The 22,410-nt window shown below is 38.8% G+C and overlaps 1 protein-coding gene across 2 annotated transcripts; it reads right to left on the bottom strand.

Annotated features, from left to right (window-relative positions):
• Positions 1-649: 649 nt before the first annotated feature.
• On the bottom strand, positions 650-16,693 carry bcl3 (BCL3 transcription coactivator). Of its 2 annotated transcripts, XM_085471809.1 has the most exons (10): positions 16,628-16,690; positions 15,889-16,535; positions 14,994-15,114; positions 7,735-7,843; positions 3,655-3,856; positions 2,886-2,974; positions 2,691-2,768; positions 2,188-2,355; positions 1,622-1,721; positions 650-1,533 (listed from the first exon to the last, which is right to left on the bottom strand). In XM_085471809.1, the coding sequence occupies exons 2-10, from the start codon at positions 16,358-16,360 to the stop codon at positions 1,301-1,303; spliced, it is 1,572 nt and encodes a 523-aa protein (XP_085327935.1). In that variant the 5' UTR covers positions 16,361-16,535; positions 16,628-16,690; the 3' UTR covers positions 650-1,300. The 2 variants fall into 2 exon arrangements, with proteins under 2 accessions (XP_085327935.1, XP_085327934.1); XM_085471808.1 differs by having other exon boundaries at positions 15,889-16,693.
• Positions 16,694-22,410: the final 5,717 nt, after the last annotated feature.

Raw genomic sequence — 22,410 nt, 5'->3', positions numbered from 1 at the left:
GAATTCTTATTGTGGTTGTTAAAACAGAGAATATAATTTTTACTATTAATCAATATCGCATCCTCTTTGGAGCCAACTATAGATAACAGGCACCCGTTGTTAGCTGGTCTCATGAGTTTCACAAATGCTGTTAGTATGGGAATGGCTCTATTATTACTGGGATATTGCACAGGTGGAGCTTTCCGCACCACAGTTATATTATGTCCAAACAAAAAAGGTGTTATGTTTTTGTCAAAGCTGACAGAGAAAATCTGTGTTATTATAGATGCTGTTGGCAATTTGTTTTTTGTGTTCTTGGCTATCTTGAGTTATTTTGAAGAGATTTGTATAATCATCTATTTTGCTTTGTGTTTAAACATTGGTGATTTATCTGTAATGTTCAGATGATGCTTTGGCAGCAGTGAGGTGTTTCATTTCCCTCGTGCTACCCTTGCTTATTGTGTTAGGGGTTTGTGGGTGGGCGTAGAGCGGCTTGGTTAAAAAAGGAAAGTGAAGAGGGGATGGAAACTGTTTTGTCTCACATCCTGTTCTGTCACCTGTGTGCCTGTCATCATACCCCTTTTTAATCTTTTCTTCTTGTTACATAAATACTTGATCACAAAAAGGTTTAAGGTGAATAATAAAGCTAAAGCAAGACATCACATTTTTTTATTATATTGATTTATTATATTTTTATGTTATATTGTTTTTATTTATAAAAATATCTACATTTTTTTAACATTAAAAAAACACATCAACACGCACACTAACAGACATAAGCGGTACAATGCCTGTGCACAGATTATCAAAAGAAAGGAAACCAGGTATTTGACTGTGCAATATATAAGTCTTACAAGGATACTGCAAACTTAAGAAGTCTTGGTGGCATAATGATGAAGACACTCTTAATGCAATATCCACAGTTCAAGTAAGGCCAGGTACATTTGTTGCATACCATCATCCCCTCTAATCTGCTAATCAGAAATTAAGACAAAGTGCCTAGAAATACTTTTACGATGGGACTCTGAGTTCACTGAGCTTTGGTCCGTAGCAGTCATTTACTCATGTCTGTACATAGTTTTAAAAAATGTTTTTTTATGTTCAGTCTTGAATGCATGCAGTGGAATATTTCTACTGATGCATAGTTTTCCAGCAGTGTTTCACTCCCCAGTTTTCAAAGAGTCAGTACAGGACCGGAGTCTCCTTAGAAGCAGCAAGCTAAGCAGGGAGGTTGCAGGCAAGTCTGTCAAGGCATGAAAGCCTGAGAAAGGACACAAACTATGATTGTCCAGGGAAGAAAAATGGGAGGTTTGGCCTGATTTCAGGTGCAGTCCATTCCTGCCCCGCCATCCCATTGGGTGAAGCCCTCTCCAGCATGATGTTGTCTGATTGCTTCCTTGATGCTCGACTGTGTGGACATAGATGCAAGTCTTACTGGAAAATAAGTCTGAGATCGTAAAATGGAAGTCTCTGGAGAGTGGGAAGCATTCTGATGAACAATGTGTGGCGTAGTTGAAGGTGAGCACCCACGACTATGGCTGGGAGATGGAGACCCTAAAGGAGAAGCACAGAGTATAAATTAAATACTGCAACTTTTGTTGTTTCTGTGTGTGAGACAAAAAGACGCTTGAATGCTCCTCACCGTTTTCTGTTAGGTTGCTCTCAACTGGTGAGACTGACATACAGTGCTGATCTTGGACTCTTATTTGCCTGGAGCCTCTTCCTCGTAACACATCTGCTATCTGTAAAACAATTTATTGTTCATTAAAAACTTTGTACGTGACTTAAAATTAGTCTCATAGTGATATACTAAAATAACTAGAGGGAAATGGTGCACTATTCAGGTTTGGCCTCTAGAGGGAACGATACACACATTTACTTCCCATTTTGGCTTCAACTCTTTCTTCCCACTAATAAGAGCTAGGCCAAGTAGGTTTTGCAACTGTTTGTATCTGTTCTGACATAAATTATGTAACACATAGCTGTGAATTCCCATAGTAAAATCATAGAGAGAGACTGAAAATTTGTACAAATATAAGGAACTGATTTACTGTTAGATCAGTAACCTTTAGGAGGTTTATTGTTTTCCAGCACAAGAAGCAGGAACATACAACCATAAAACAGAATAAAAGGAACAACACTGTATCAATGGAATTAGCAATGTCCATTATATTTATTGTTTTTCCTCTTTGTCATCGCCTCACTCACTTTTTTGTTCTTGGCCACCATCACTGGGGTGTCATTGTGGTAGTTCTTGAGGCTACTGTCAGCTCCACTCTTCAGCAGCAGCCGCACTGTCTCCACCTGACCTCGGCCACATGCGCTGTGTAGGGCCGTGTTCCCACTATATGACTGGCTGTTGACATCACATCTATTCTGCAAAATAGAAAATCACCAGAAAATGATTCATAAAGGAAGCCAGAGTAGATGTCGGTAACTTAGAAAATGAAACAAGAGATAATGTCCCAAAGAGGTTGAGTGCAGTCTGTGATGAAGAAAGGAGAAAAGATTCACATATACAGCATAGCTGCTAAACTCTAAAAATAAAGAAAAACTACAATTATATTGCAATATTTTAAAAAGGACCCTAAGAAGAAAAAAGAATACAAAATTATGCACTGATAATGAGGTGGAAAGAGAAAAGCAGAATTATTTAACTCTGCTGAGTCACAACCCTTCTCTCCCCTCTTCTACCCACACAAATTCATTACCTCAATGAGGAAGTAGACCATGTCTGCGTTATTGCTCTCCACAGCATGCATGAGAGGACTCTGGCCACTTTTGATGTCCTGATTAGAGAGAAAAAAAAAGCACCATGGGAAAAGTCAGAGAATGCAGAGCGGAAATGCAAAAAAGCCGTGATGCTGTGAAACCCACAGTGCTGAGTCGGTACAACAGGGACTGACCATGGCATTGATGTCAGCTCCAGCATCCAGTAACATTCTTGCCAAATCCTTACGGCCCTGCAGAACAGCCAGATGGAGAGGGCTCAAACCTAAGAATAATAAAAAAAGGGAAAGCCTGCATTTTATATTCATGTTCAGATTTTATACGCATTGAAAAAACAGATATCAGTTACAGAGGTACAAATAAATGTCTTCAAAGCTGCTTGGAGATTTGGCAATGCGACACTACACTGACACCAGACCACAAAGGAAGGAAATGTCCTCTTCCCACCCACACACCCAAAACAACCAACCCAACGCATACCTGAGGGTGGCTTTACATTTTTCATACCCACCAACAGACTGTTAAGGCAGTTAAGGAGATTATAAGAATAGGTGTATTCACTGTAGTAATGTAGTAATGCATTTTTCTTTTCATAGCGCTTTCAGTCTGGAAACTGTGTCAGCGGTTTTTAATTCACTTCACCTGGTTGTGCACATGTTTCAACTGATAGATGTAAACGTAAACTGGGTCACAAATACAGGGGGCATGTGACAAAAACAACAAAAATAAACAGAAAATATATCAGGAAGTATAATTTGATTGCTAGCCAACCATGTTTAATTTGATATTTTATGAATCAGTTAAACTAAATCAAAAATTATAATAATCTGAGATAAAAAGATGCTTGCAAATAATTACAGGCTTTATCACACTTAGTGAGAGCTAAAGAGGTGTAAGCAACCCCTTTAGTGTAATACATGCCAAGAAGTATCTTTAGTAACTCACCATCAAAATTTCGGATCTCAAGGCAGGTGGCAGATGATGGCATAGAAAGCACTACAGACAGGCAATCCCGCTGGTCATATTCACAGCAGAGGTGGAGCGCTGTTTGCCCATTACGGTCCAAGGCTGCAGGGTCAGCCCCTGCTTTCAACAAAGCTTCCACCATGTTTGCCTGCTTAGTTATCACTGCCAGATGAAGGGGAGTCTGAGGGGGAATAACAACAAAAATTATAGTTTAAACAAGCCAGATATATCACAGCTGATAACCATAAAGATGCAGTGCAGTGTTTCTCAAGCTTTTGGTTTTTTCACAAAGCCCACAAACAAGGGAAATACATACTTGACATAAAAAAGCACAGTGTTTACTTTGGCTAATTTACGATAACTATTCTTGTCAGTGAAGTTAAGAACGCGGTGTTTTCTTGTAAAGGCCTCTGTTTACCTATAACCTGTTCAACAGGTTAAAGGTCAATGAGACAAAAAAACAACAACAAAAAAAAAGAAGCAAGAACACATCAACACCTAGAAGAAACACACAATGACCATGAGCTGGCTTCACCTATGCATGTGTATTCCTAGATTTACACAAATACACTCACTAAGTGCAAAGTTTTCAGCACTTAAATTAATATATCTTACAGAACAAACACTGTCAACAAGAGTAGAAGCATCAGACTTTGTGATTAACTGAAAATGAGGAAGAACCTGTTCTGAACCGCAGTCGACAATGCCGGGAAAAGCAAAAGTCACTGTTCACCAGGTGTTTGCCTGGATGAATATTGTAAGCACTGACAAAAATCCCTTTAGCAATCTAGGATGTTCCTGTGGGTGAGGTCACCATGTATCATCCTGTTTATATTATGTCAATTAAGGCTCGGGAGGGCGCAGGCAACCTGGGGTTCATTAAGCAATCCTTAGTTCATAGTTCAGTCATAAAAGGGAAGTATTTAAACCTGGACTTTTTTAGCTGCTATTCTAGTTACACAATAAATGCAGCAAGTAGGAACGGACTGCTTCTCCAAGTTTCACTTTTGCTGTGTTACTACTAACGTGTGTGTGTGTCTGTGCACAGAGAGTTCGTTCCAGTAAAGACTATTAAAGTAGGTAGGGTAGCAGTGGGAGAACATCTTTGTGGAATTCCTCCAATGTGTCAATGCAACTTCCCTGAATCCTATGACTCACAAACATGCATAAGTACACAGTCATATACACAATCATGTTCCCTGAAAGATTTCCAGTATTTGAACTTTCTGCTATAAACATTTACTATAGAACAATATTATGAAATGCTACCATACTATTAACTTTTCCCAAACGCCATTAAGGACATGTCTTAAATCCCTTTCGATATTACTTTACCACTAAGGCCTTTTATGGCCTTTAATATAGACCCCCTTAGAGCTGGCAGGCTCTGGCTTTGGTTTCCTGTAATAGATTTCACAGTGACTAAACTAAATTTCAGCCAAGATAAGAGGAAAGGTAGGAAGGGAATGAAGGGGTGGAGAACAAGGGGAAAAAAACGGAAGTGGCAGAGGGGAGTCCAAGGGAAAGACAGGAGAACAAGGGAAAATCCCTTCTCTTTCCCTTGGGTCTGTCCTCATAGGCTTACATTCCCGAAAGATGAGTGGATCATCATGGATGAGGTAAAAAGATGACAGCAGTAGAGGTTTGGAGGCATGAAAAACAACCCCAGGCAGTTCCAAACAAGGGGAAGGCAGCACAAAGCGCCAAAGACTTGTCTTCTGCTATGAGCACAAGAGGGTAAAGCCAGGCCTATTGCACAAATAAACATCACATGCTTACGTCAGTGTTGTTGACAGTTACACTGATAGGATCAGTCAGTTCATCAACTATGGTTAGAAACCAAATTCTATAACCAAAGATATATGCAGTGAGAGATATAAAAAAAGAGAGCGAGAGACTGAGGGAGATAGAGAAACAACACAAGTGAGACAGAGAGAGAGAGGCACGCGCATGAAGGGAAAGTCCCTGTAAACTACCCTCTGAACCTCACTGCAAGGTATGTTGAGAAACAGTCCAAAGCAAGGCGGGGGGGAGGGAGGGGTCATGTGACTTCTCGGAACGAGGACACTAAAGTACACACAAACGCACACGGATGCCTTGTTTGTGCACACACATGCACACACGCTCACACTGAAAAATAAAATGGCATACCACCAACGTACCATAAACAAAAAGAAAACAATTATTCAATTGTTAAACTGCCAACCGCATACTGCACTGTAACGGTAACACGTCCACATGGTAGTCTCTGTTCTAATCCACATGGCAGTCAGTGCACGTTTTAGTGTGGGTGGCCCCAAAGGATTTAGTCCCCAAACCCCACAGTGTCAGCATCACGCTACATTATCCGCTGTCGTAAGAGAAGCAAAAGTTTACCATTGTAGTATGTGTTTGTGTAGCTGATAGCATGTGGGAGTATCAAACAGCTGTCTCTATACTATTGTTGTAGTTCTGGGAGTGGAAGGCAAATCATGCCGTGACACTTGCACTGCTCTTCAGTTACAATACTGATAGTAACACTCTGTCAAAATGTTCCATATGCAAAACCACAGAAACTCAGGATTTGTCATCATTGGATAAGTTGTATTTTAATTGTGCCTGGTTTTTTTTTTTGTATTAGAAAATGGCCTGTGTCTTCTGGACTACGAAGTGAACTCAGTGTTTTTAAAATTTAAAAAGTTCCCTACCTTCATGTTGATAAGTTTATTCATTGTGCCTGGTTTTCAGTCAAAACCACACAATCTGGTAGGCAAATGACTGTGGCGGGACCTATGCCTGTAAATCTCCCTTTTTGGTTATAACTGTGTATGACTTCAAATGTGAGTGTGTATGTGCATGTATGTGTGTGTGAGTGTGTGTATTGCGTGCATGCATTTTCATACATAGGGCAAACACAGGATATCATAAAACCTATGCTGTCAAGCCTCAGCGATGAGGAGAGACAACAACTGATGATAGCACAAGCATTATTTCTGGTAAGCTTGCCTGTGGCGTTCAATGTGGTGTGAAACCCCACACTTGAGAACAAACTCCAGACTTGAGAACTGAAGCTCTGAAAAAGCTTGGTTGCTTTTCTATTGAGGAATGGAAAAGAGAAAGCCAGCAGAAATCAGGAGACAACAAAGGAGAAAAGAATGTTGAACTGTTGGCTTGGCACCAGTGCCTGGGACAGCCCTGGATTGGGAAACACTTAAAAGCAACTCCATATACACAATCCCAATAAAACATGTTGATAGAGTAAGTAGGGAGTTGCACTGCTCCATCATTTTTTTTGGGAAAAGTCACCCTAGTGAAACTGCATTGGATCTATTTGTCAGTTTTTCACATTAAAAATCCAAAATTGCCCTGCACAAATTAAAACATGTGCAAAATACAAGTTTAAAAGGCGCTTTTGAAAATTTTACTGTGTAATTTTGCATATGAACATTTTTTTACTTAAGGTAAACACACTAGGGTTTCTGGGAGTTAGTGTGAGTCATTTTTGTGCCAATTAATCATATTGGCTTTCTTCTTTCTGAATTTCACAACATGGTAAATCCTACATGTAAACACTGAAAAATCCCTTGCTACATATACAGAAAGTGACCACTAGAAAACCATGTGCAAAATACAGAACACTGGAAATCACACATAGTCCTTCCCAGAATGTGCATGGCTTTGGCTTGTGGCAAGTACAGGTGGAGAAACCGGGAAGGGTGAATTCCACTGCACAACCCTCAGCTGCCATGACCGTAAGTGTGTGATAATGCACTGCAAGGCAAGGAGGAAACCAATTCACTTCCTCTTTCTTTCTTTTCCATGTAAGTGTTATCAGAAGGGTGAGACGGGGAAATATATTGTGCATGCTGAGGCTGTTTTACATGCTAAGCTTTTTCTGCAAGCGTGCACATGTCCACACATGCCAACAGCTCCATAATCAGCAAAGATTCTTCGCTTTAAACTATTTAAATTTCTTTGCAAATCCCTATGACTATAAAAGCTCTGTCTCCTGGCATTTAATGGTCAGAACTGTGTGCATGTGTATATTTGTCAGTAGCTTTATCAATGCATCTGTTTTACCTGGCGGAGATTGTTGTAGATATCAACGTCTTTATGACCCAACACCAAGAGCTGGATGAGTTTGTAGAAAATGTCCAATGCTCCCTGGACCACGGCTATGTGGAGAGCTCTGTGAAGGACACATGCACACAAAAAAATGACACAGTCAACAAGTGTTGCATTTTCAAATTGGATTTAACATAACCTATTTCTCATTTTCAACCTGATTATCATTGATCAAACCTTTAAAAGCTAATCTCTTTTCAACCAAATCCCAATCCCAAAACCCCTTCATGGCTGAAAAAGTGGTACATGTAACTCTTCACTATTTCCCCAATATGAATCAATATATGTACATATATAGAAATTAGTGTGTGCCTCATTCCTGACCTCTTGTCAGAAACCTGCAACCACTCTCTCTCTGCATCTGTGAGTCTCACTCACTCACTCACTCACTAATTATTGTGCTAAATAAAAGAAGGCAGCACATGCGCACAACCCACAATATTAGTCAGGAGAAGAAAATCATTTAATTTTTTTTAAATTGCAGGAAGTGTATTGGATGGCGTATAACAAGTTGTTGCAGATGATAAAGTTCTCATCAAACCAAAGCTATTTACTTGTTAGGAAACATACTGTTGGGCATAATGCAACATGTGTAAAGTAATGAGTTATAGTCAACTCCAGAAGCATTTCCAGAGATGGAGCATAGACATACACAGACACACACATGAGCAAAGACTTGTTCCAAATCACCAAGCCTGACAAGTTAGTCTCGCTCTGCAAGCTGACAGAACTGTTTTCTTTTATTTCATTTTCTTACTGTGAAACCTGGGCTCTCAGTATTGACTCCAAAGCAAAAATGCTCAGCCAAGTTCATGAATGCTTGCTTTGTTTATAACATTGTATGTCCTCTAGTATATAAAACAATACCTTTTGGATAGGTTAACAAGATTAAACTGCAAAACTACTGTGTGATTATGTGCTTGCATGAGTAATGGCAGTTCTTTACATCATATACAGAATTAACCTTTAAAATTAATGCATCCCCATCATAAACAACTTAAAACAACAAGTGGAAATGGAACAATAGCGAGCCTGGCTGAGTCTTTATTAGAAGCCACCTAGTAGCACTTACACACTAAAGCACAATGAAGCTTTGTTCACACATGGCCTATTGAAGAAGTAGGAGAACCAGGTCACCAGACTATTACTTGTGCTATTGTCAGACTGTCACAAGTATATATCACATGAACTTTAGACAGGAAGCTGGCAGTTTTAAAGTCCAATCCACTTATAAATGACAACTGAATTCTCCATGCATCGTCCTCAGGTAAAAGTTCATAACTTCCGTGCAAGTGTAAAAACACCTTAATTAACACGTAGCATGTAAAAACGAAAAACAACAGCTGTGGTTTTGCTAAAGCGATGAGCCAGACTAAGTCAGTGCCTGGAAAAACGTCTTAGATGGTTGCCCGGCAACTTTACTGTGGCAACAAACTTTTTGTTTGTTTTATTTTAACATGTACATCACATTTATATATAGATTAAATGACTGAGACATAGCATCTTCATAATTGTACTTTTTAATTGTTTTCTCCCTGTCGTTAGCATGTATGCTAAACTAAGCTAACCTGCGATAACCAAAGAAGGGGGCGATTATTTTGTGGCCTTTAAACTTAACATGTGGAGGACTAAAGTTTGTTTTTTGATCAAAATCAGCCAATTCTGCTTGATCACTTGATATAAGTTATAACACTGAAAGTTGCACTGACAAGTTCAGTAGATGTACAGCACTGACTCACAGTTCCTTTATCACACAACCTTATCAAGAAACCACTGTCTGTGATCTATACATGAAGCAAATGAACAAACACAGGGCGGGGTTTGGGGCAGGGAAGGGCAGGAAACTGATTGGTGGTGCAGAGGCATGTTGTAGAAAACAGTTTATCAGTTTTCACATTTTTCTTTTTTTGCTCTATCAGAAGAAGCAGCTTCCAGTAAGACCCAGACAAGTTTTATGTCACTTCCTGTTGTCACTAACAAAGACAGCATTCTTTTTCCTCTATCTTGGTCTATGTGCACTGAAATCTAGTTATTAAGCCGTATGGTTTCTGACAGGGGCTTTCTTTAGTTTTGCTCAGTCAGCTTCAACAGATAAGTCATAATCAGACATACAGTGCAATTATGCAACAGGAAACAGAGACAGTTCTTTAGAATAAGTTAAAAGTACCTTTGAAGGCAATATGAGGTCAAAAACATAAGTTCATATAATGACAAAAGCACTTGCAACACTTTGCAACACTCTCAGTTAAGTGAGATGTGTCCTAGTGACACAAAGTTAAGTTAAAGAAGAGTCGCGCTTGAAAAGAAATAGCTTAAACTGATTACAATTTTCAACATTACATACTACATATTAAGATTTCCCCAGTATTATTTTTTTTATCTGTGTCCTGGCATTTAATGATCATAAATATTCCTTCAAAGTGTGTTCTGTAACCAACATTCACTTGGCAGTTGCAGGAAATATGTGTGTGTGTGTGTGTGTGTGTGTGTGTGTGTGTGTGTGTGTGTGTGTGTGTGTGTGTGTGTGTGTGTGTGTGTGTGTGTACTAAAAGAATGCAAAATAAATGCAAAAAGTAGATAAACCATCTGTGCATATGTATATGCATGCTTAATTCTAAAAGCCACGCTTAAGCAAGGCAAAACAAATGTTCTCTGTGCAAGAGTAGTTTTCAAGTGTGACTGCAATAAACAATTTTGTATGTCAAGTGTGCAGGGCGGTTCTTCCCTCAGCAGATCCCTGTTCCTGTAACTAAGCTCAGCAGAGTGAAGAAATCTGCATCAACAAAGGTTTGGTTATATTTACTGTACATGTTATTGGCTACCCATAACTAGCTTTAAAAAGCACCTGCAGTGTCTCCACAATAAACACTACAGTAAAGGAGATAATCATTCATGGCACAGTATACCTGGTCTCAAACATAGTGACAGGCAATTCATATATGACTTTAGCAGAGTTTTGTGATTCTGAGCCCTGAGAAAAGTGTGAAAAATAGATTTATCTTTGGATCATTCATCAATAACCCTTAACAAACTTAATATTCAGATCCTTTGCCTCCATGTATCATTCTGTTTATCTTGCTCAGCCCTTTTATATCATCATCTATGTGTCTCTTTTCTCTTAAGATGAAACTGCACTGTTTCTTGTTCCTGGAAGTGGGGCAGACCACAGCCCCAGATAACCCCAGGCCCAGCAGCCCTGACGCACACAGGAGTCCCAAGCTTAACACAGATGGTAACTGTGTGTATGTGTGAGAGAGAGAGAGAGAGAGAGAGAGAGAGAGAGAGAGAGAGAGAGAGAGAGAGAGAGAGAGAGAGAGAGAGAGAGAGAGAGAAGGCATGTGGTATCCTGTTTGGTATGGAGGGTGAGAGTGCAGCCAGACTGAATGATCAGACTGAAGCCTAACATTTCCTGTGGTCTGTGGACCAGCTGAGCAATGAGATGATGTGTCAGTTTGAACGTGTAGTAAACAAAAGAGAAGCAGAGTCACACCACAGTCCAGTTAACAAGAAATGACGACTTACTTCACATCCTACTGTGCTCGTCATTAACAATTATACTACTTTCAGTCTATGATGGTGCAAATATATTTACGTGGGAACTTTGATGAGCAAGTAGTTTATTATATAAATATACTGTTTGTCATTGCATCCACTAGAGCAAGTTAAAAACTTTACTATGCAAAGACAAAGCAGTTCTGGCCTGACTCACATTTTAAATCCTTTAATCGTGGATGGATGCAAGTTAAAGAGGAGAAATACTAGCTGTTAGAGTTCAATCAAAAGCACTCATAATTCTATAAGATCTTGAACTTTCATATCTGTGGAGGCACCATCAGTGCCAACTAATGTAAAACAGCTTTACAGGACTATCCAAAAGTCTTGAGCCACCAGAGCCAGTGGTCTTCAATAATAGTTCTCCAGATTTTCTGAAGGTCTTTCAAAGTTTTTATATGTTTCTATATGTCCTCAACCAGAAAAGGCCTTGGATGGATGGACTGGTTACATTAACAAAAGTGATCCTTCACATGCAAGTGATAAGTGATTCAGTCTTATCATTTTTGTGGACTTTCAAGATTAAGTGCAAGTTAGTGTTCTCAAGACCATCTCACCATTACACAAAAAGAGAAAGAAAACAGAAATTCCAGTTTAGCGTTTTTCAACTGATAAACTTACATCTAAACACAACTCAAATATCCATGCTCCCAGAGGACAAACCTAATAATTTTTTAGTTTTCATCTAATCAAACTTAAATGTGTCAGTTTAAACCTATGCACTGAATGGATGCAAGCTGATAAAGCTGAATAAATGCAGTTTGAATAAGAGCATTGCTAAACTATGTATGTCATGGTATGTAACTATGTAACTGACTGACTGGAAGCATACATGTAGGAGCTGTAAGTAAATCAACAGTTTTGCACATCTTCCATTGAAATGACAGTGTAACAGAACAGAAAAGAGGAGTGAGAGAGAGAGAGAGAGAGAGAGAGAGAGAGAGAGTGAGAAAGAGAGAGAGAGAGAGAGAGAGAGAGAGAGAGAGAGAGAGAGAGAGAGAGAGAGAGAGAGAGATGAACCTGATAGAAAGAAAGCGGTAAATGAGGAAGTCAAGAGCGGATGTTTGGGTTTTTTGAGCCCATTCATTTAAAAAACACAGAGAAGAAAAGAGAGAGACAGAGACACCTGAGAAAAACCACAACAGCTTTTTAAAACTGAGCACTCACTGGTTTTCCCGAAACTAAGGGGCTCAGAGGCGCTGAGAACAAATCCCATTGACGTAAAAGCAGGCGCATGCTCACCATCAAACACATTATGTATACACGCACATACATACACACACACACAAACACACACTCACACTCATATGCATACAGTGTGAAAAACGAGAGGGTGCTGTAAATGTTTCTTTCTGAAGAATTCACGCAAAATTTTAAACAACCACAAAGCAGCAAGAAGGTAACCGATGCCTGCGAAAGCAAAGGGACTAGGTGTTGTGTAAGGTTTCTGCACTTAATCTGTCTTGCACCGAGTTTCTGCTAATGAGACAGACTTTTGATTTGCATTATGCCTACACAGCAAGTTTAGTGTACAACTGTGAGGTGCACAAGTGGAGATAAAAAAAATAAAATCAGAGCACAGCTAAGATGTCAAAGGTGGTTTAAAAAAAAAAAACTTACTTTAATAGAATATAAAATAAAAACTGTTGTTTTTAAAGCTTTTTTTGATCTGAGACATGCATTCATCTACTTCCGTGGAACCATCTGTTAAAGATGGATATGTCATTGCAGTTACAAAGCAAATATGAGATAATAAGCAGCTGTAAGATACCACGGGACTTAACTTGTGGCTCGGCTAAATATTGGTCATCATGAGGTTTGGTTTTTTTTGAGTGAATGCAAATGATGATGATACTTTTTGAAACTGCATGATCAAAGTGCCAATAAATTCTTGGACATGCTTTGCTTTCGGTCACATGATTCTTTGTGTCTTTGTATGAATTTCTGTAGTTTATTAGTGTGTGGGTGGTAGATTTTGACAAAGTAAAGTAACCATGCGTTAAAGTTTAATATTTGCATTCATGTGGTCTCGAAAACTCCTCTGGTGCCCTGTGTATTCTCACTACCACCACCTCACGCCTCGAGGGACCAGTCAGCTGACTCTGGATTGTTCAACATGTGAATACCAACAAATCACTCTCAGCCTAGATCTATAGTATACCTGTAGCTTCCAGGTTAATATGTTAGGTATGTTAAATCTCAATAAGTCCTTATCAGCAGTGAAAATGCAGTCAATAATGGGAGGGCACACTGACTGACTGTACCTACTCAGTATGCACAGTCAGGTGAGTCATGGAGATCAAATAAACAAAGAACGCTACTGATATCTCACGTCCAGATTGTGCAACAGCAGAAGTTTTGTCTTCGACAGCAGGACATTGACATTAATGTTGTTTGGGTTGTTCCTCGTAAATCAATTGCACTGACATCTTATTGAAGTGAACAGTTTTCCTTGAGAACTTAGTTTAGACTTAAAAAAGTGAAAGCAATAGTAATGATCAGACTGCACGTTTTCATCACAAGGGCCTTTCGATTTTTGGTAAGAAGTTGTGATACATGATTAATGTTAGAAAGCTTTCTAATAAAAACACTTTGATATATAATACAGTAGGAATAATATGACTGCACAATTCCATGCAGCTGCTTTAGTTTCAGGGGTATCGTCGCATTACGAAGGGTGACTGGGAAAGTTGAATCAAACAAAAGCATCATTAACTGCATATGGTTTTCCTACGGTGAAACTCAAAACGTCTGTTGTGAAACTGGATTAGGATGCGTACTCATACACCTATACACTGGAAAACACATTGAGATAATGGGATATGTGTGAAACCTATAGCTTAAATATAATCACTTGCTATCATTTGCATGTTTGAATAAAGAGGCGTGGTCAGGAGCTGAAAAATGAAGCCAACATGTACATGCATGTTAGTTGACTTAGCTATTTTAAGTTAAATCAACTCATATTGACTCCCATATGTATGTGATATACCCACACGCTTTCCTAACCAAGCTAGCTAAGTGGCACTGTAAAGTTAACTCTCCATGTCCTTTTTATATCTATAGAAACTTTTTGCTCCCAAATGACCACCATCATGAAGCTAAAGTTGCAATCATTATACCATGGCCATCTTTTACATACAGTTTGTGATTTTAATGTTCATGGTGTTGAGGATGAGTCTGAACTTGTTGCATATGTCCTTCTATTTACTGTCACTGGCCATGTTATACGGTTTAAAAATGACAATATGAGTCAGATTTAAACTTTACATTTTTTTGTAACAATGAACTTTTTTCTGACAAAGTTTAAGCTGAGTGCAACTTTCATATCTGGCAATTGATGAGTCACCACTTCTGAGAAGTTGGGATTGACTTGAATCTCAGACTCATACTGTACAGTAGACCTCAATTTTCAAACCATTATCCTCTTAGAAGTCCCTTTAATGAAAATTTCTTGAAGTGAAATGATTGTGCTGAATTTTCAAATCCATAAAATGTGCCAAGTTATGACTTTCAAAATGACAAATGACACAATCATGCACAAGGTGGATGAATCATCTTTTAAGTTTACTATATACACCAGTTACCTGGATGGATGGATTGATTGTATATCATAAAGTGACACCCAAATATCAGAATGAAAAAGAAAAGAATCAACATACGTATCTCCATCTTCATCTTGTCTTGTTGCTTGAGCGATACCAGCCAGGACGTTTTCAGTTTGGTGGGCCACAACATTATTTGGCTCTGAGAGATGAGGCAGGCAGAACACTGGGTAATGACCTAAGCAGGGATGACACAGAATGAGAAATAGAAACAATGAGAAAGAAAAATAAAAAGAAGTTTGCAGGGAGAGAGAAAGAAAAGAGAAATGATGAAGATATAAATGAATAATTAGAAAAGCTCCTGGCAAGCAAGTGATTTCTGTAATAAGGAAGTGGATAAGTTACAAGTCATATACTGTAAATATGAGTGTGCTGTATTCAATTATAAATTATGAGCTACTTTGATTCATGCAGTGAACACACTAATGAGGGGTACAGTAGGTGTAAAATAGCTTAGTGGGCATTTTCAGCAGCAGTAGCTTCTCTATGGTCTCTGACTTCACTGTCTTTTCTGCCACAATGTCACACTGGCAGAGAAAACCACTAAAGAAAGGGGAGGAGGAGCTGTCTGTTGCCACAGTTTTAAAAATCAAAACAGCATTAGCAGGTAATGCCCTGTAATACCACAAAAATGATATGCCCCAACATGTAGTGCCTTGCTCTGTCCTCCAAACCTACATTTTGTCAGCTAGTCTGATCATTTTACCCACAGGCTGCTATTTCACGTATTATTGGTTAAACCAAACAAATATTCAATGCGTTTTTCTTTGGAGAACAGTGAAATCAAAACTTCAGATGGTAATTTTACAGACATCTCATGGTCTCATAGTCTCGTGGTCCAATTCTTACTTTGGGGTTTAAACACTTACAATATTTAAAAACAAAACAAAATAATAAAGCTGTTGCACAACATACTGCAGTATTAGACTTAATGTTGGCCAGCAGGGCTTACCGTAAGGGAAAAAGCATATGGGGTATCCATTTGGAATCTGTCCTTCCAGCTGCCTGGGAGTCACTGGTGCTATGCCGACTCTTTCCACGGGATCGGCTAAAGTCTTATCTTCCGGAGGAGAAAATCGGTCTTCTCTTTCTGCTTTAGACGGTGACAGTCTCTTGGTCTCCGGTTCGACAGGAATCGGGCGTTTCCTAAAAGGAAGCTGTGAGGCAGATCTATCCGCTGGACGCTTGCGAGAAGTACTGGTTGGTGAGACCGATACGCCTCTGACCGTGGGGCAGTTTTCATCTAAACTGTCCGCCCCTGTGAACGCCGGAGGTGCAGGTGAACCGCCTGTTACCCGAGCGTCCCTGGAGCCACAGGCTGGAGTCCCCCCGGCGTTCCCACGCACTCGGACATTGGTGCGCAAATCCAGCGGCACTGGGGCAACCGACTTGTGGGTACCGTTCATGGTCATGATCCTTGGCATCAACTGGGAGAGATTCTTCGAGATCTGAAGAAGTTTATTGGAATCAGTCAAAGCAAAGTGAACCGACCGTGCGCAATTCCCATATCCATGAAATCAACTGGACAGCGATCAGACCATCACCCTGTTTCCTTTTGAGTCACTAGTGGGGCTTAGATAAGCGTTCGAATTCAATGACCTGTGGGGGGAAAAACACAAAAATTTAAAATAAAATAGTCTACATGTGAAGAAACGCTAAGAGATAAGGTACTTATGTGTGTCCTAGTGCACCTATGACAAGGTAGAGTGCAGCTGCGCGACTTTCATCTGCTTTTAATGAAGTGTCAGAGCGACACGGTGCTTTCCCTTTAAACCGAAACAAAACGATTCTACCACTTAACTTTATACTAAGAAAGGCAGGAAAACAGCGACGAATTCATAGCATTCTTGCATTTCCGACTTCTGACATCTGTCTGTTTTGCATGCAAGTTAAAAACATTTAACACCGAATTTCGCAAGAAGTTCATGGCTCGTTGCTTGTTCAGAGACTCTGTGCAATAGCAATGTACAGAACAAACACGGAGGCACTAGTCGACTGTCGATCGACTGTCCAGCACATGATCAATAGGTGACAACTTTTTTCTTTTAAAATAGTTCAACATTGTTTCACATTTAATGTTTCAACATTAAATTTGGATTCAATACAAATTTTGATTTGTGAGCAACTTTCAGTTTAGCAAGGTAATCAAAGTATTCATTAAATTACCTTGCAGAAACTATTACTACTAACTACTATCAAAACATGAAAAAACAACCCTTTCTGTTACAAAGACGAAGTCAAGGAAAAGATGACTTGATGCTAGATTCAAACATAATAATTTTTTAAGGCTGTCTCAGCCGAGTTTAGAGCAAAATATTTTATTTTGCTAGTGACTGGTCATGAGTAAATAAACGAATAGCCACACTATTAACTGGGAACTACATGAATATTGCTTTGCTTTCTGTCTTTTTTGTTTGTTTTTTTATAATTCAATTCAGGTTCAGCTATATATCCTCAAATCACAACAAATACTGCCCCAAGGAGCCTTAAACCATAGCAATCAGTCAGACACCAACCTCTCAGAGAACAGAACAGGTGAAGGCTCACGCAGGTTCATCCAGTCGTGCAGTAACTTCTAAAAGAAGCATGAACTTCCCTAAGATTTTGTTACTTACCTGTGTATTTGGAAGGCCTATCATTGATTACTTGATGCTGTGAGTTATGGGCTCTTCTGCGCATGCTCTGCACAGCCATGTGGTGGTGGCCAAATGAGACCTTTCAGGGCTAAAGAAAATTAAGCAATATTGGAACTGCAGTTCCTCAAATGACCACTTCAGGCTGACTCCTAAAGAAAGTCCGTCCACATGGACTCCAGTATTAAAGTAACCAGTTTAACAGCACAATTTATTTTAATTAAAGTCCATAATTGTGGTCCTACTATAGCTTTTGGAGCGTTTTTAATGCAATTATCTGACTAGTAATTTGGGTAGTCCTATCCATCCATCTATCCATCCATCCTCTTGTTAGCACTAATAAGTAGGTCTCTATGTCTGTGCCAGGCATCTATATAGTTTGAAAATCAAGCTTGCAAGCTTTTTGACTCTTCTAAATTTTGTGACATCTAATAAAACAACATTGTGACAGTTATAAAGCAGACCACAAATTAATGTGTGACATCGTTTTGTATGCTATCTGTGGTGATGCCCTGCCTGACAAACGCGCTGGCCATACCTTTATAGTTCAATGTCATGATCTATATCAAGGTCATGCCCCAGAGTTCTCTGTGTTTTCAGTAAGCAAAGACTAGCAAAGGAATAGTTGAACTACTCAACTCATTATGCAAAGAAGTAGTGCAGCTACCAGAAAGTTACTGAAACCAGCAGGTTACTGAAGCAAGCTACTCCAACAATGCATTTAGTGTTTTCCTTTCTGTTACTGTAAATATGTTCACTGTGCAAGCATAGCCACATGCTTGGACCATGGCTTCTACCTTGTATTTAGAGTAATTTAAGCTGTTTCTGCCATATAGCAAGCAAACACATTTCATGAGGAAGAGGTGACAAAAGACAAAAGATTTTGAAAGGTAAACTTCCCTTTTGAAATTTTCAAGGATCCTCTAATGATGAGAGGTTGCATACATCCTGGACAGCTCAACAGCCTGTCGCAGAGCAAACACAGAGATATAGACAACCATTCACACTCACACCTAGGGGGCAATTTAAAAATTACCAGTTAACCTAACCCCACTAACTGCATGTCTGGGAGAAACTGTGCAAGCACGGGGTCCCAGCCAGATGGTGGAGTTGAGTGCTAACACCTTCACCACAATGCTGCCTTAGTTCAAATAAGGCTTAATGTGACATTGTCAGCATTTGTCTCAAATATTTGATTAGTTTATCCCTTGCCTTGAGTTGGTGATATCACCAGGCTGCAGATCAGAGCTGAATTCAAGCAATCTCCAAAGGGATTAGGGATAAAGGAAGATTGACTCATCAGTTAATTCATGTTACTGCTACGCTTACAGGTACCCACCTTTCCTGATATCAAATTCTGCATGCAATCCTGAAAATGCAAACACATGCAAAAATCACATCTCATCTTCTTATCTTTAATCTTATCCCACCCCACCCTCTGCCATGTTCAGATTACCTTGGTCAATTTGGGACTTTCCTCTTTCCACTGAAGTGTGGAGTGGGCAACGGAAAGTTAAGTATAGTGTCTAAAGTCCCTAAAAAGCCCTGACACTATACAAACAAGATCTGCAGCTGTTGGGTTATTCAAGCATTATGGTCTGGATTTAAGTGTCAGCCTTTATGAAAATTACATGCTTACTTCTTTTACACCCGGCCTGATCCTGAACACGCACTTCATATCGATTACAGCAGGATGAAAGTTTGGTGAAGTTACTGAAGTTTGGTGACATTTAAGAAGATGCAAATATATGTCAACAGAACATCTTCTCACACTCATTTAACATTTTAGGGACTTAATTCAGGCTTCAGGTGAAGTAATAATCATAGATGATAGAAAGTAAAATATGGACACAAGCTGCAAAACACTGAAATGGGGCCCTCTTGTGCTCTGAGAGCACAGGTGCATCTTGAATCTTTAAAAAAAAATGCAGACATGAATTGAATCTTGCAAAAACATAAATAAATAATTTGGGCCTAAACAAACTTCTGATGTGTTCCCCTGATTAGTGGGTTTGATAGCTGTTATTACTAGCAGATGGAGGAGCACTAACCTACTGCAGCATTTACAGCTACAGAAAATGTGACTTTTAGTGAGTCAAAAGACCAAAGCATTTTTGAAATGTGATATGTATGTTCTTCACTTAACGCAGAGTCAACTGGAATTTAAGTGAAAAGTAATGTAAGTAAAGTAAAAATAAAAATAAAATGAAAAGACTGCACTGGCAGCTGAAAACTGGATGTGCTTAGTCTGATAGGCTGAGTTAGTGTCTCCCCCTTGTGGATACTTCAAGCCAGGCTTCATTTAGACGATGCATGATTAGATGTATCTACTGTATATGTAATACCTGTTTGAAATGTAATTTAAACAAGATACTGACTCGGTATCAAAAAAGAGCAAGAATGAAAATATGTCAGTAAATGTAAAATGAAAATCTTTTCATTTACATTTCACACCTGGGGATTTGTATCTGCTCCTGTCCATTCTGGATTGAGTCCCAGTACAGTTTACATACTGTGCCAAAATCTCAAGCCACCTCTCCTTGCTTCATTTTTTTTCCCTTCCAAGGAACCAGACTTTGTTGTAATTATTTTTAGAAGGACTTGATCTGTAGTTGGTCTTTTAAAGTTTTTCTTGGGCTGCCTTTTCACTCGTTTTCAGTTCAGTCTTCATACCTGACTATTTTCACCTTTTATGTATTGATTGAAGTGTCAGGCCTAGAAAAAAATATATACAGTAGATGAAAGTCGTGTCCTTAAGAAAAAGGAACAAATCCAACAAGGATCTGACACAGAGCCTGTCGAGATCTTATTCTTAATGAAGGGGAAAATGGAGAAAAGGCTGCACATGAACTGGACTAAAAATTAGTAGCAACAGATTTTAAGAAGTGATGAATCCAAATGAAAAATTTGGAGGTTTTCCAGACTAATGTTTAGTTTGTTTTCTTTTAACTTTAGCATTTTGTGAACATCGTATATTTGACATGGTTATTATTTGTGCTATCAGCCTCCTGAAAAGCCATTAGCAGATCAGTGCTCTTTGCTATGAAGTGGTTAGGTGGATAGCAAAGTATGAAAGAAATACCTGACCACAGAAACTGACAAAAACAGCAAATTTTGCTTTTTAAAAACTGTATGATATTTTCTTGAACAATGTATATGTTGAGTTTTACTAAATACCGGGGAGGTGTTTTGAGTTGTGCTGATATAAGATGATTAAAAAAAAGACAAACTTTAAAAATGCAGTAGTCAGAATCCTCACAGATACATGAAAATGTGATAACATTGCCTCAGGATTGAAGACACTTCATTGGCTCCCATAGCTATATATAATTACCTTAAAAATGTGTTCTGTCTTGGTCCCCAAGTACAACACAAATTCCAGAAAAGTTGTGACATTCTTTAAATTTGAACGTAATGAAAACTAGAAGACAATATTTTATGCACAATAGAACAAATGTTCAAACTGGGAAACTGGACACCTTCATCCACTAAATGTGTTCATTTCAAATTTGATGTCTCTACAGGTCAAAAGAATTCTGCCACAGGGCAACAAACAGCTGAAAAAGTGGGAAATGTCAAAAAGGGAGAACATCCAGCAATTAATCTAGAAAGTAATTAAGCAAAGTGATCTGTTACATGATTAGCTAGAGACGTCTTAGAGAGGGAGAGTCTTTCAGAATTAAAGATTGGGAGATGCTGTCAAATCGGTGAAGTAATGCATAAAAAGATAATGGAATATTTAAAAACAGTGTTTCCCAACATCCAGTTTGATGTGTTTCCAACATCAAATTGCAAATACTTTGCAACTCTCATGATCTACATAACATAACATAACATGCATAACATCATCAAAAGATTCAGAGAGCAACTAAAGCTCTATCAAATGAAATTGAAGCTATAGTTAAACATACTCCAGAAACGCCGTTGTGTCCTGTGGGCCAAGACTCATTTTAAAAGTCGGAATTTGATCCATGGTCATATGAGTCCAAATTTTATATTCTTGTTGTTAATCACAGACGCCGTGGCCTCCAGGCTAAAGAAGAGGGAGACCTTCCAGCATCTTCTTTGATGGTATAGGGATGCAGTGTAAGTGTACACAGTATGGGCAGCTTGCATGATTTTTAAGGAACTGTGAATCCTAAAAGTCATATAAAGGTTTTAGAGGAACATATGCTCCCCTAAAGATGATGTCTGTTTCAAGGAAGGCCTTGTATTTTTGAGCAGGACAATGCAAAACCACATACTGCAGCTATTACAACAGCATGGCTTCATCGGAGAAGAGTCCGAGTGCTGAATTGGACTGCAGTCCAGATCTTTCACCTTGAGAATGTTTGCTCAATGGTTAAATAAAAAAATACATCAAGTGTGACCACAAACTCTTCAGCAGCTGAAAACCTATATCAGGCAACAATAGGACAAATTTTTTTTAAAGAAAAAAGAATTGGACTAAATTCTGAGACCAAAACTCAAGAAATTTCTAAACTCAGTGCCCAGAAGTCTTCAAAATGTTTTGAAAAGCACAGCAGATGAGGTGTTAAGATTATGAAGTTTACATATACATTGTTCAAGAAAATATCATACAGTTTTTAAAAAAAATTAAAAATTAAAAATTTAAATTTAAATTTAAATTAATTTAAATTAATTTAATTTTTAAATTTAATTTAAACGTTATACAGACAAAACAGTGAGGTGAAGATTACGGTTCTTTGACCTTTGTATTCATTTCACAGGCGTCCAGCTCATTAGTTACTATACCTGTCTGGATAGTGACTAGTTTAGCTGCACTCTGCTTTCATTCTTAGTAAAAGTTTAGTTTTGAGTCCACACCTCTCTGTCTTCCT

This window comes from Copadichromis virginalis, linkage group LG11 (assembly GCF_057382275.1).
Source record: "Copadichromis virginalis isolate Kocher_CV1m ecotype Utaka linkage group LG11, C_Virginalis_male_GT1.1, whole genome shotgun sequence".
Lineage (NCBI taxonomy): Eukaryota > Metazoa > Chordata > Actinopteri > Cichliformes > Cichlidae > Copadichromis > Copadichromis virginalis.
The sequence above is the reverse complement of the archived record's forward strand: the minus strand, read 5'-3'. Positions and strand labels throughout refer to the sequence as shown.